We start from the raw sequence: 14,547 nt of genomic DNA on the forward strand, positions 1-14,547 counted from the left end.
CATCTACAGTAGCTCAGGCTCGGCGAGCTTTGCCAAGTCTGGCACTGAGTTCTATTCTGAGATAATGGAGAACATATCCATCCATATTAGATCCATTTTTCATTACAGCGTCTCTGTAGTACAGAACGTGTCCACAATGATTTATGCCTTTGGGTGCGTGTTAGGGTTTTCTCAAGGGTTACACAGATCCCGATATGGATGGTGTGCAGCTGCCAATAGCTGATATAGCATGCTGCTCAGCAAATTTTTACCATACGCATAAAAATGTAAATGCCTAAAAATAGCAGTCAAGCATATCCAAGACCTGAATGAATTGCAGAGCCAATAATTATCAGTGATATCTGATCAGTCATAAAAGCCTGATATATTTGTCCATATTCCAACTGCTGTTATCATTCAGTATTCTGTATTTAGCTCACTGATCTCCAAACAAGGTGTTCTGTCCTGAGACAGAGCAGATTACACACCTGGGACACAAACGGTTGCAGATGCCAACGAGGCCCTCCTGTGCCAGGCTACCACATGATCCATATGGCAGCCCGCTGAGGCATGGTTGCTCCGGTGAGAATATTATCACTTATCATTTCATGACTATATTATCACAAATTATAAGCTCATCTGATTTGTGATTATTTCTTCCAGCACTTTAAAGGGCATTGATATTTCAAATTTTCAGTATTTTGACCTGTTACTACATCATTTTGTATTACCAAAGTCTGTTCTTGGGTAAACTTACTGAATAAACCTGAATTCTGCTTTTTTTTAAATATATATTCCTTGAATACCTGCATAGAGAAACAGTATTTTTAAGGCAAAGTTAAACTGAGGTCACTAACATCACCTTAAAATTGGGCTTGGGGTCAAATAATAACTAATGTTAAGAGTGATTACTGTTATGAAATGGAACAGGAACCTGCACTGTTGTTATGGGGGCAAATCTGGAGTTACACAAGAGGCCCAGAGCAACTCAGGGGCTCTGGAACATGCCAGGGATTACAGCTGTACTGAGTTAGAGCTTTAGTTGACCTGCATTTAAGGGCCCCAAAATGTCTAGTGGCACCTCTGTTTGACCTCGTCATCCTGTTTTTTTTATTTATCCAGTAAGGTCCCATTGATACAGTATCTCTTCTTCCAGGGAAACTTCCTGGTCAATGGACAGATGAGAACGTTGGCTTATGAGATACAACTAGATAAGAAGCAGTAACGGCCAAAGCTGGTTAATTACAGCATGAGGGCGGAGACGGGGCGGTTTTGGCGATGGTCGGCGGCGGTTGGCATCCACGGGGGAGAGAGCAGAGGGGCAAGTGAGGGGGCAGAGAGAATTGTACCTTGAGGCGTTTTAGGATTAGAGGGCTTATTGAGGGCATGTTGCGCACGGTGATGGGCAACATCTGATGGGGGGGAGTCACAAAGCACAGGTGGCCAGCGGTGCAAAAAGGTCACAGGGCAAAGGTCACCAGGAGGCCAGAGAAAGGAAACAGGGTAGGACCAGGAGAAGGGGGGACGAAGGGGTGGAGGGGTATGGAGGGAAGAGAGAAATAGAACATAAGGTGAAAGTGAAAGCAAAGGAAATGGGACGGAGAAGGAGAGAAAAAGGGAAACAAAGTTGCAGAAAGGGAAAAATGAATGAGACAAAAAGAAGCACTGACACTGCAAACTATGGGCCTGGAATGGGTGGCAATGGGAACTGTTGATGTAATGTGATACTCAGATTCCTTAGATCAAAAGCATAGTTGGTAGATACAGGCAGTATCTGTGGGTTGCAAATCAACAAGAGTCCCCTGCTGTCTCACTGAGGACTTGTTTTTAGCTCTGAATTGTCTTGACATCAACATCCACCATTAATCAACAAGAGTCCAGGCCCCTAGAGTGCAGCGAAGTAGAGATCAGGTGGACATCAGTCTTGCCACAAAGAGAGTATACAGCAGTACAGTACGGTGCACATCCAGACTTACTGTGGCCAACTGTCCAACACAGGGCTGTACAATACGCCGCTTCTGTTGAGATGACCAGCATTATCAGATACAAGTTTAGAAGAGGGCGGTAAAGGGGTGATGCTGCTGATATCTAGTTTACCCTTTGACACATACGTAGTAGAACCAGCTGCATGTAACTTGCCTACTTTTTACATACAGCACATATTTCCATACATCATGTTTCATTATGTAGCGATCCAAACCAAGGAGTACTCTCAGCAAATTCCTTCGCACACTTGTGTCGATTTTGGAATGCACTTTTTTTTTTCATTGTGTCATCAATCACCGTATAACTGTGTAAATCACAGTTGAACGGCGAAAACACTACAAATTTGTATGGAAATCTATACAGCATGTGATGTTTAAGTATGGGGGAATAAATGTGTTAAAAGTAGGCAAGTCTGCTGCTTTGACCCTCACCGTTTACAGCTATCCACCACACCCAGTAACATGCTGAAATGTACAGAGCCCTTTTACCTTCAATACCAGTAACAATTCAGGAGATAATAGTTGCATTATTAACACATTTTAATCCTCCAATCTTTTTTAAGATCAGTTGATTGATTAAAAGGTGGATTGAACTTCTTCCCCACGTTCTACAATCAGTGGAATGTTTTGTTTTTGGTGGAGAGCAGAAGGTTGAGGAGTGCCTTGGCTCTAGGGCACTAGCTCTCTTTGCGGCACGACTGGGTGACACCACCGCGCAGGGTGTTTGGGGGCACCCACAAACCTTAAACGTGAGAGCCTGGCTGGAGCGCAAGGCAGCCAGGGTTTTCAAAGGAAGATCCTGCACAAAGAGGCCCTATACATCGGGACAAATGGTCATTTCAGTGAGTGGTTGTAATGGTGATGGTGAAGAATTATCCAGCCACACAATAAGTGAACCATTTCTCACGAAATCTGGCGATAACATTGCTTTGAATCAACCTTAGATAATAAATATGGAATCCTTTTTTGAATTTGTTGGGTTTGTTTTGAAGGCAAACTCAACAAAATCTTACCTTCACCACCCCACCCTCAGGGGTCCCACTACAGAAATGAGGACAAGAGCAGGAGCACACACCAGGAAGAGACCTCCCATACAGAGTGCTGCAGGGGGCTCTGAGAGGTGTATGAAAACAAATTCAACAGTCATACGGCATGTTTCAGGGGGAAGGGGACTCCTTAAAGCAACGTCCTCGCCGGGTCCCTCTTCCTCTGAGCGCTCCCACTCTGAGCCCCCCTCCTGTTTATCTAACCTAAAGCATCCAGAGATGTATGCATATCGCAACATGACGCATGACGGAGAACAATTCAAAAAAGCATTTCAATATGCGTCGCGATGTTATTTTTAGGGTCTCTTGAATGAAGTACCCAAAGTTTAGGGCAAAAAAAACCAACTTTGATCGCCTCAACAGGAGCTCGATAGCTAAAAGGCTGAATTACACTGGAAATAGACTTAGCTATCTGAAAAATCCCCCATTACACAAAAGAATCTTATTCTTGGCACCCACACATACAGCCTCTTATCACGTCTGACTGTACGCTCCAGCAGGCAGCCGGTAATTGCCTTGTTTTCGCTCAAACGGTCAAACCCAAGAGACGCCAGGCCAACAGTCCTGCAAAGCTCTGCATGTGCTACCCATCATCGTGCTACTCGTCATTTGCTCTGACAGTGCTTTGGTCTTTTCCAACATCTCTTTTTCTCTCCTCTGTCACAACAAAACTCTACGCATGTTGGGACCTGTGAAAGATAACACGATTAGCTGGGAGGGAAATCAAAAGTATAGGTTATTTCTGTCACGTCAGCCTCAGTTTGTTTGTGTTACAAGCTGATCCAGTGGTAAAATGAGGCGGGCGGGGAGGAATCAAGCTGCCATAATAATAATAATGACAATAATAATTACTAGGCAAAACAATGGCTTTACGAGTGAAATTTGCTCTGAGATAATGTTTTCTTACCCTATGTGTGTAGTCTCCACAGACGCCCTAAGGACAAAACCAGGAAGCTTATCAGAGAAAGAAGGCCAGCAAAGACTTTATTTTTATTTCGGCATAATTACTTATAACCACTGAGTTTGAAATTGAAAGCAGCAATCAATGACTAAGGTGGAAGCTAAGAAATTTCATCCCCCTATTTGCAGCCAATTCATATGAAAAAAAACAACCTTTTACTGCAAATAATTTCATATCATTGTTGTAAAGCCATTTTACCTTTTCCCCTTTGGGTCCAGGTTCCCCCTGAAAGGTAAAGCAAAGCAATGTGAGTGGTGACTGTTTTTACAGGCAGGTTACTCATCATCACAGGGCTGATACAGGACTTTAGATACTTACTGGAAGTCCTTTCTGACCACGTTGACCCTGCAAGACAAAGAAACAGTTTTTAATCACACCTGTGTGATCATGACAGAACTGAACATCCAATAAAAGCAGTCAAAGGAATGAAAGGATGTCAACGTATCGCTCAAATGGACGACTTGGCTGCTACAGGAGTCAATACCAATTAGGTGTTATAAGGACGCCGTTCAGTTTGACTTCCCATCAGGCCCTGGGGTGTGCCTGTCTACGTAGCTGTCAAAGTTGAACTACTGTTTGATTAATGGACTCCGGTTGACGGCCCAGTTGGACGCATCCAGCACACCGCATGCCCGTGACCCCACAGGCACAGCAGCTCTGAAGCCACTTTGTGTAGGCAACAGCATCCCTATACATTTACCAGACAACCTCTCAAAGCCCTTTTTAATGCTACTCGACATTTGTCAGGAAGGGAAGTAAGAAACAGGAGCTCATTACAGGACCATTAATCAACCTTTAGCATTATTTCAACAATATCCAAGCTCACTTAGCCAGCTGGAAATGTTGCCATTTATACTGGCATGGAATTCATTGAGCTGGATAGGGTTAGTGCAAGTCCCCCACTTCAACAAACAAACCCCGACATGACGACTTCCCCCAGTCTGACAAGAGTAATGGTTTTCAAACAGGAGCGTACAAGAGGTTACTGAAATCACTTATGGGTGTGACAAAAACCAGAGCATCGAGCTGTGACTCGCACCACAACATCCTGCAAGAAGAAGCAAAACGTTCTTTTCCTTGTGGAACTCTGTTGACGTTGGAAGAAATCCGAGACGGTCATCAAATTTGGTGAAAAGAATTGTCAGTAAACGTGTGATTGAAACTCCAGGAGTAGGTGAGAGGTGTTTTTAATGATCAATGGCTCCTCTTTCTCAAACGGCACCATCTGATATGAGATGAGGAAGTCTGCCTACTTCCTTTGGCTCCACAAGGACGAAGAGTCAGCCAGAGTTAAGTCATCTCTCACCTTAATATGACATTTAAAGTATCATTTGATTTGAAAATATCGCATAGGTTAGCATTAATAAGCCAGTGCAGAGTCTAAAATCCCTCTGTCTGTCTGCTTTCAGCAGCATTTTACCTGGTTAACCCTGATTGAAACCCAGCGTGTAAAAAACAGCTCCCATGTGACAATCCTGTCTAATAAATATGTCCGCCTGTCCACTGCAGAAAGCCCACTGCTACCTCATAATCATGTCATATAAATCAGACCACCACCAAGCATGCAGCTAAACAAACACCTAATAAGATCGAAACGGCAAAATAAGCCTCACCGTACTTGCTACTATGTGCACAAAGTACATACCTGAGGTCTTTTGATTTTTTACGAAATGTGTGTTGTCTATAACGATGACAAGTTAAAGGAATGCTTACCAGGTCTCCTTTAGGTCCATTCTGTCCCTGTGTGAACATTAAACACAAAGTGCAGGTGGTAAAATTATTGAATCACCCAAATGAAACAGATCTCTGGACTCGATTTCCCTGGAAAAGCTTCTTAGAAAAATCTATAGTATGTTCCACCCCCCACTATAATAACAATAATGACACTAATAGAGATTTTATTACAATAATGACCATAATCATTCTTAGGTTAATTACGCTCATTATCATCATATGGTGCTGGGATCTGGGCACTAAAAAGCAGTTTAGTTATTGAACATCCTGACACGGAATGGTGTAAACTTACAGGCTTGCCATCCAATCCGATTGGACCCTAGAAACAAAAACAGCAGGGTATATTTTAAATAAATATAGACTCCAATATGGAGACAGAACCAACTGCAAGCCAATAACAGCCAAATATACATTATATAAAAGATAACAGGCGAAAAATGAAGTAAAGCAGGAACAGATTCTTTTATCTTTTAGTAGTTGTAGTTATTCTCACATTTGACCTATTAAACTACACACAAATCTTCAAGTATGAGCTCATAATTCAACAATGTTAACAATACGAGGGTGACTTACTGGAAACCCTGGGAATCCCCGTGTTCCCGGTTGTCCCTGGAATTAAAGAGAAGCAAAATCAGAAAGTGATGACAATGATGTCGGCCTGAAAAAAGGGAGTGTGTAAGTAGGTTCGCTTCTCTTCCCCCAATCCCTCCACCGCGGTGAAGCATTTGGTCCCAGCTGTAATTGACTTTGACATAGGGAGTGATACTGAAGACTGTGGGGAATACATTTAATAGAGCTGTGTGTGTGTGTGTGTGTGCGCGCACAGCAGAGGAAGAAATACGAGGCTGAAATGCAACACTGAAAACTGGAAGAAAAAAAACAATGGATGGCGCTTTTCCAATGTAATAAAGGTGGACTTCTATGGAGGAGAGGTAAGCGAGTGTATGTCAATAACAATTAGCCAAGCTGCTGTGATGGCGATGTCTCTGAGCTGCAGATTTCCCCTCCTGCTCCACAGGATATTCAATATCCTGGTAAGGTAGTAAGGGGTGAATAAAGACGAAGTAGGGAAACACATTTACGAGGAAGAGGTGAACATGACTGATAAAACAGATTGTACGTGTTGTAGATATTTAAAAGGTCCAAGAGATTTAACTATGGAATAAGTAATATTTGTCCACGGTCTATAAAGTATCATGTGCATATTTCTGCAAGGTATGACTTACTTATAACCCTCACTCAAGCTGGAATGCTTTGGGAAAATACCTTCGCATTCATCCATCTAACCCCCATGAAATGACAATGTGGCGAAGCAGCCGAGGCACTTGGCTCTCCAAAGCGTCCATTTCCTTTTCTCTTCACCTCACTGTTAAATTAATTCTCCCGTTCCATCCAGGGGCAAGACTGGAAGCTCTCATGTATAAATACAGTACCTGCTAAAGTACCTCTGACTGACTGGCACTCACTGATCAGGACGAGGCTGCTCATAGCTTCCTGCACAGCCTGTTGCTCATCAGAACAATGCAGATTACTGTCCGGGCAGAGTGGGCACGACTGTGTACGGATTCTTATAATCATCGATTTGAAAAACAGATGTCTGCCCCAGTGCAGTGGCTAGACTGTTGGCTATGTTATCAACACTGTAGACTCAACAGAACTCCTGAACAGTGAATAGAGAAAGAAAAAGAGACGGGTAGCTGATTTGTTCTCCCAAACATTGCGGTTTGAAACAAAAGCACCTATTACGACCCGGTGCCTGGATAAATCACATCGACCCAAACTGGACCGGGATGTAGTTTCTGATAAAAACAGCCATGACTGATGATCCAATTTATGGCCAAATCACATTCCAGCCCCGGTGAACAATGCTGCTCTTTCCTTATTATATGCAATTACATCGCATTACTCCATCCTTTGTGGTATATTAACACAGACCGTTGGATGGAGAAGTTTGGCCAAAATAGTGTAAAACCTGGACCTGGTGCCCCACAAGCCTGGAAAACAACAAATCTGTCCAAATGTCCGCTTTAATCAACAGAGTTGTTAAGTCCTGCTGATCCTGATGTGTTCAGCAGAAGTCGACAAAAATGGCAGCAGGACAAAAGGACAGCAGTAGTTAAGGATAAGGGAGAGGTTGAGTATGTGTAGGGAGAGGTGAAGACACTTACAGGAGGTCCTCTTGGTCCAATAATAGACAGACCTGGCTCCCCGGGCGCTCCCTATGGACAGATAGAAAGTTATTGAGAGGACATAACAAAGAAATAAGATCCAGTTCTTAGTTCCTCTAGAAACATTATTAGAGACAGGAATTCTGCACAATAAGAGCTTTGATGTAGTAAATGGTGACAGCTTGGAGGGAGCTGGGGGTAAATCCATCCACTAACATCTGTTCAAATACACTATTGGTACTTCTAACACAACATTTTTCTCTCACACAATCATGGTGGACGTGCATAGGAATGCAAGTGTTCCCAATGTCCTCTCACTTTCAGCCCAGTCAGAGGGCTCTGATTTCAGGATCATACTTTATAACTCCACAATGTGACTTAGAAGGTCAGCAACACTGCTGTGCAAATAGCTGACAGCCTCCGGGCTCTGGCTTTGGCACAAAATGGGTGATTTGCACCATGACAGCCATGGTCTGAATAGCCCCGCTGACCCTCCTTGCACAATCTCACAAACCACTGAGGCCAGTCTGACCCAACTCAGGTTTCCAGCGCTTTCCCTAATTAGCTTCTCCGCTCCTGGAGGAAACCCCATCACAAGGACATCTTATGGCCCCAGCCATCCATCAAAGGCCAATGAACTACGTGGACTACAGGAGAGCAGACATATTTGTTTTCTCACTCTGGGTTGGAGGGTAGATACATCACTCAAGGGTCAAAAAGTCAAAAGTAATGATGGGGAAACGGGGGTTCATGTTATCCAAGGCAGATTTGTGTTACTTCATCTGCAGTTTTAGTAGATTAGACAGGTGAAGACCTACAGATACACTTGAACACAGATTGGATTTCTTTAGTTGAAGGCTAAAGTAAAACTACGGCTAAAACACCGACTCACTCAGGGAAAATACATATAAAACCAACAGCTGAGAAATCACAAGCAGACAAAACTATGTAGATTTCATTTCCTTCAAAATAAAATGACACTTTCTCTGTGTGGTTCTTTATACTCTTTTCGCACAATCGGTCTATCATTTCTTTCAGTTCTCTCTCCACCTGGCTCCGTTTGCCACACACTAACCCGAAACACCCACCCCCAAAAGCCACAAAGCCCATTTGTTTGAGAAGAGCAATGTTCTGGAAGGGCTTGTCTTCTTCGTCTTCATCTTCTCTCTCTCCCTCTCTCTTTCTATCCTGGAGGGCGATACTTCCTTTTTAGAGGACGTCTACTGCCAAGTCTGCTGCTCGATTCCTGTGTATCTTCATCCATTCTCTCCTGGCAGCTCTACCGTAGGAGACTAACCACTCATGGGACAAACCCTGGCCGTACTATTAGAATAGTTGCCATTAAGACAGCCGGAAGCAGGCAAATTATTTTTGGATGTAAATCTGTTGAGTGCACCAAAAATACAGCAACTACATTGTCTGGTTCTCTGCTTACTGTCTTGGTGGTCACAGTCCACATGTCAAGGCATAGACCATGAGGCTAAGAGTGTGTTTGTCTTGGCGGACGGGCCGTACCAAAGCTTGGCTGACAAGAAATGCTTCCTCTTGTGACCAGACAGTAACCATTGTGATGTGTGTTAGCGCTTTAATGCACGTTCAGGCCTTGCACTTCCCAAATCACGCTGTGTTTGATGAGAGCAAACCTATAAATCTACAGTAAACCTGGCTTCCACACATGTGATAGACAGGGGGGATTGCCTGTTTGATTTTGTAAACTCTGAAGTTCGACAAATTGGCATGTTTGGGGCACGGCACGCAGAGGATTACAAAGGGAAGACGCAAAAGACACCTGACCACGTCTGGGTGAGAACTCCCTCACTCTCCAGGAGCAGACTTGATTGCACTGATGGGAATGAAACTGATTATTTGATTTGATCTTCCTGGCTCTGCTGACGCTGGCAGATCCACTGCCATGTTTACCGTCTCTGTCGACTCACATTTGCAATTCATGAAGCGGAGTGGGAGATACATGAACCTACTATAAAAGACGTCTTACATGTAATTTCCATCTTGAGGCCCGTATCAATCATGTCTTTCCCAGCAGGCAGATCAAATGTACGCTAACCTCAACATGATGTGAACGTGGTATGACACCGAGCTGCGATGGAACTGTTGCACAATGGTCCAGCATATAGGAACATACAGTATAACTCTACTGGTGTTAAGAATCTTCTCATGTACTCTGCTGCAGCCTCCATAAATGTCTCTGCACTTTCTTCGGGGGCTTTTAAATGAGAAGTTTCAGACTCTTATGTGACAAATCGTTACTATTGTGTTTCACAGAGTAAGAGGTTCAGGTAATCCAACCTGGGTGGGAAACCGTTAACAGTATGTGACCCTCATGCTGTTTAAAAATACAGACCCAAGTGCCTGACATAAATCAAATGCTACCTGTACACACAATACAGTGGATAGCTTTGCACTTCTAACCACCAACACCGCCACCCACTAAGTCAGATCTCAACAATGTCTCAAGTGACACCCTATTTATACCTCAGAGTATTTTCTACAACTCATCCAACTTGCACTGATGCAAGTTAACAGGGTTGAGAATAGACGAGCAGAGGACATAAAACACACTTAAACGCAAGCCAGGAAAACACTCGCATGACAAATTTGTGTTTTGTCTTCGACCCTTTCCTGCTACGGAATATCAGCATAACTCCTCCTACTGCTACGTGCTCCTAAACTTACCTTCTCCCCTGTGTGTCCTTTTAAGCCCTGGGATCAGTCACAGCAGACACAGTCACATGCAAAGTGGTGTGAAGGGAGGAGAGAGACACAAAAGAGAGAGAGGAACCAGTGTTAGAGACGTGAAGAGGGCTCGGGGCATGCAGCATGTTCAGGACAGGTGACGGGTGGGCAGGGGGGGGAGGAAGGAGCTAAGGGGAACTATGTGTGAGGCCGTGTAATGTAAGGGCATGTAAGTGTGGCGTCATTACATTCTTTAGTGAGGGCAAACGTCATTTGGTCTATGGTTATGTTGGAAATGGTAGTCGACTATTTTAGCCTGGATCAACAAGTCAGTGTCAATGATAAAATGTAGTTTAATAGAGTATATGTTAATTCGAAAATTGATCTAATCCTGTCCTATTGTCTAAAAGCTGTTTCAGGGGCTTAAATGTTAAGTTTTGAGACACTAAATCATCAGTTAGCAATCCAGAAATCAATCTAAATTTATTTCCACTTCTATTTCCATTTAGATTTCTTAAAGCACAATCTGAGCAGAGAAAGGCAGCGAAACATATCATTGATATATACATCCAGTATGTTGAGGGGCTGAAATTGCTTTGAAATATGTCCATAGTCAAGAGAAATGTTCAAAAGTGACTAAATCAATTCTGCGGTTAGCCTGTGAATTACAGGCAGTTAATGACATAATAATGTCTCAAAGTAATGCAGATGTATCGACTGGTTACATATTAAAGCCTGGGTGGCCTGGAAAAGACATCAGGCAGCCATGTCCAACCGCACAAATACATTATATACAATTTATACACGCTGGGAGAAGTTTAGGTATTTCTGTTTCAGTACAATGGGAATATTTCACTGTCAATATCAAAGTCTTTGGTAACAAATGACCGGGTACTTTTTCTGTTATTCTGTTATTCTTCACCTTCATATGAAATCGTCTTTAAGAGTTTATTGTAACAGATTGCACTTGGGCAGTACGTTTAAGAATCGCTTCCTGATTTGGTTGCAGCAGCCAACAGCAACACAGTTCATCATTGAGATTCCAAACCTCTCCACTGTGCTCGGAGGACGTTTGGGGCTTCCCATGCTGAAACTAAATCAGTCAGGGAATGTTTTAAAAATATTACAATTACACATAAAACCGCCTTTGTTCTTACTATACTTGATAATTAGATTTGTTTTACTGGCCTTTACAGAGTAATTATTGTCCTCTAACCGGCAAATCCTTCGTCTTCCCTCAGTGTAAAGAGTTTAGTAAATCACAGATATTATATGAATGTAGTCATTTAGTGGTGATATATAGGACTGCCTTGTTTTGAAATGTGTTTCCTATGTTCTGCCCCCCTCATGTATGTGAATGGAATGGACATAATATTAGAAACACATTTCAATACAATGCAGAACCACAAAGCATGTCCACAAATGTTACCAGTGAGTTGAATAAACAACTCTGCTAACACAATGTCAACAAAAGGATCATTATCTGCTTCACAAAGGCAGAATTTAAAGCCAGAGTGTTATATTGAATTGTACTGGTGTGTCTAATAAGAGGCCACTGAGTGTCTATGAGAGATCATTTACTTGAATAAATTACAAAAAGAATGGAGAATGACAGAGGACGACAAACTTTATCGACAGGTACCTATACTGAATGATTATGCAATTAATATCTCCCATTCGTGTAAGTATGTTGCATAGTGTTCCATATTGATGTGGGCTGATCACAGGCGTCTACATCAACAGGTGATCAATTCTTTTTGAGTATCTGCTGTTTTGTGTTTATACATAATAATGATGAACATATTAGCAGTCTGCCTTCTGCTTTGCTAAGATTGATAAGCTTCTAGTTGTGTTTTGGTTTGAACCAAAGGCCCGGTCCGGTCATTCGGATGTAAACTCTACTCTAACGCATTTAATGCACAAACCCAAGTCACTCACCATTCTTCCAGGAATTCCCATACTTCCTTTGTCACCCTATTAACCAATGCAAATTCAAAAGGGACAGGGGTCAATCATGAGGTTAGACTCCAACTGATCTGAGCTCTTAAAGGGATACCTTGACATTCTGACTAATCACATCATCTTACAGACACAACAAGAACTTAAGACTCTAACATCTATCCTTGACTTAATGCATTCTATAATACACTGTTTAAATAGTATATGACGGGTTTAAATTCACACTACAGTCCAAATGCCATGGTATCCATTTAAGGAATATAGTAAATTACTACTGAGAAGAGGGCTTAGTCAGTGAATCATGCCATGCCAAGTGTTGTGACAAGCATTCCACAATACAATGACACATCTACTCTGATGCAGTCATGCAATAATCATCATATCATCATCAACAGTCCAAACCTACATGAAGCATCTACGCTTGCACTACCAAACCCTTTTATTACACTCAAGGCCCCCTTCCTTCCTTCTTCCACAGCTGAGGATAGAGCAGCATTGAAAAGAATACCAATTTTTTTAGAATCCTTAATTTCGAATTAGATACAGGTTGTAATACACAACAATGCATTTTAAATGTAAAGGATTCAAGTAAGACAGTGGCAACAACATGAATGAACATACTCCACATCCAGGCCTTAAGGTGCAGTTCCTCCAATGGCCTCTAGACACATGGTTCTAAGAAAACCCAAACTATATTTACATGAATGTGAAAACCTGCAACATCAGTCAAAGAATGCAGATTCCTTCTGTTCATACATGTACAATATACATCTGCAACAACACTGCATAGTTATTATGTCAGATTTGTTATATAAACTGATTTAAGTTTAGTTTGAGGGAGCTTTATAAGTCTTAAGAACATGTAACAGAACTGTCTGAAAACCAGAAATCCTTCAGTTGTCCAATCAGATGCGAGGAGGATTTATATTTGTGTCAAGTAGCTTAAAATGACATCTGTCCCAAGCAAAAATGCTGCTGATAAACGTATGACCAAATATGTCGAAGAGAAAGGAAACCAAATAGAGTTGCAAGGCTAACAGGTGATTTCGCAGAATGTGATTTCAAAAATACCTATAGTGTGAACAGCATCTGCATTTTACATTCAAATCAACCACAACCAATCTGGCTTTATGAACGATTAGAAAGAAAGGAGAATTCAGAAATGTTCCCATATGTGGTAAGCAGCAGTATATTTAATGGGATGTCCTGTATGTCGTTTGTGTGTTTTGAAACGTCTTTATAGCTTCTTCTGGCAGAAACGGACTAAAACGTGGCTCTTTAAAGCTCTGTCCAAGGTCCTGATCTCAACCAAGGTCTTCAAAGAATCCAAAAAATTATTTGAATCCAGAGCCGAGGGCATCATAAAGTACCTTGAAGACGTGAAGTGATTATTTGCTGTACCACAAAGTGTAACCTACTCTTAAGTACGGTTTGTAGCCTTAAGATGAATTGACTGCTTTGCAAAACCACATGCAGTTCATGGCCAAGTCAACCAAGTGTTGCATTCCACAGACGGAAACCTGATCGCAGCGCACTATTCCTCACTGTGTGTCGTGACAATGGCTCAACTGTCAAATTCGGCCTCAGTGAAAAGTTTAGGGTCAGCTATGCCGTTTTGACCGTGCCGACACACAACCACACATACACACACACACAAATAGACTCACATGACAATCCAGTTGTTGCGATATAGTTTTGCAAAGGTGCAGACAATGTAAGATTACGTGTCTTTGGTTAAAATAATACTTTCTAGAATAGGCGGCGATGATTACAGATCAGGTTCAAGTAGTAGGTTATGCACTCAATGAGATGTGTATGTGTGTGTAAGATGAGAAGGTAACTGTGTGTTTCTGATCCATCTATCATACAAGTGATGTCTAGAGGCTTTGGTTAGAGGAATCTATAATGTCTAATTCCCAAATAACCACATTCTCTGGAAAATACTGCAGATAGACTCCAAATTTCCTACAGGTCCTCTTTCCACAAACCACATCCTTCTGCCCTCATTCAGTCAAACATCG

General features: G+C 42.2%; 1 protein-coding gene across 10 annotated transcripts in view; it reads right to left on the reverse strand.

Annotated features, from left to right (window-relative positions):
- The window catches only part of col13a1 (collagen, type XIII, alpha 1), a 76,558-nt gene that overhangs the window by 21,867 nt on the left and 40,144 nt on the right, over window positions 1–14,547 (reverse strand). For 4 of the 10 annotated variants that reach the window (XM_076163922.1, XM_076163913.1, XM_076163982.1 and 1 more), the window contains exons 4-13: window positions 12,506–12,541; window positions 10,568–10,594; window positions 7,874–7,924; window positions 6,279–6,314; window positions 5,998–6,024; window positions 5,685–5,711; window positions 4,290–4,316; window positions 4,170–4,196; window positions 3,918–3,944; window positions 2,707–2,778 (exon numbers count right to left, since the gene is read on the reverse strand). In XM_076163922.1, the coding sequence (XP_076020037.1) occupies window positions 2,707–2,778; window positions 3,918–3,944; window positions 4,170–4,196; window positions 4,290–4,316; window positions 5,685–5,711; window positions 5,998–6,024; window positions 6,279–6,314; window positions 7,874–7,924; window positions 10,568–10,594; window positions 12,506–12,541 (357 nt within the window). Of the gene's footprint in view, window positions 1–1,955; window positions 1,998–2,706; window positions 2,779–3,917; window positions 3,945–4,169; window positions 4,197–4,289; window positions 4,317–5,684; window positions 5,712–5,997; window positions 6,025–6,278; window positions 6,315–7,873; window positions 7,925–10,567; window positions 10,595–12,505; window positions 12,542–14,547 lie in introns of all 10 variants that reach the window. The other 6 variants (XM_076163939.1, XM_076163929.1, XM_076163973.1 and 3 more) reach the window with 3 other exon arrangements.

This window comes from Genypterus blacodes, unplaced genomic scaffold, assembly GCF_046128005.1.
Source record: "Genypterus blacodes isolate CSIRO-AG114 ecotype Tasmania unplaced genomic scaffold, CSIRO-AGI_Gbla_v1 ptg000012l_1, whole genome shotgun sequence".
NCBI lineage: Eukaryota > Metazoa > Chordata > Actinopteri > Ophidiiformes > Ophidiidae > Genypterus > Genypterus blacodes.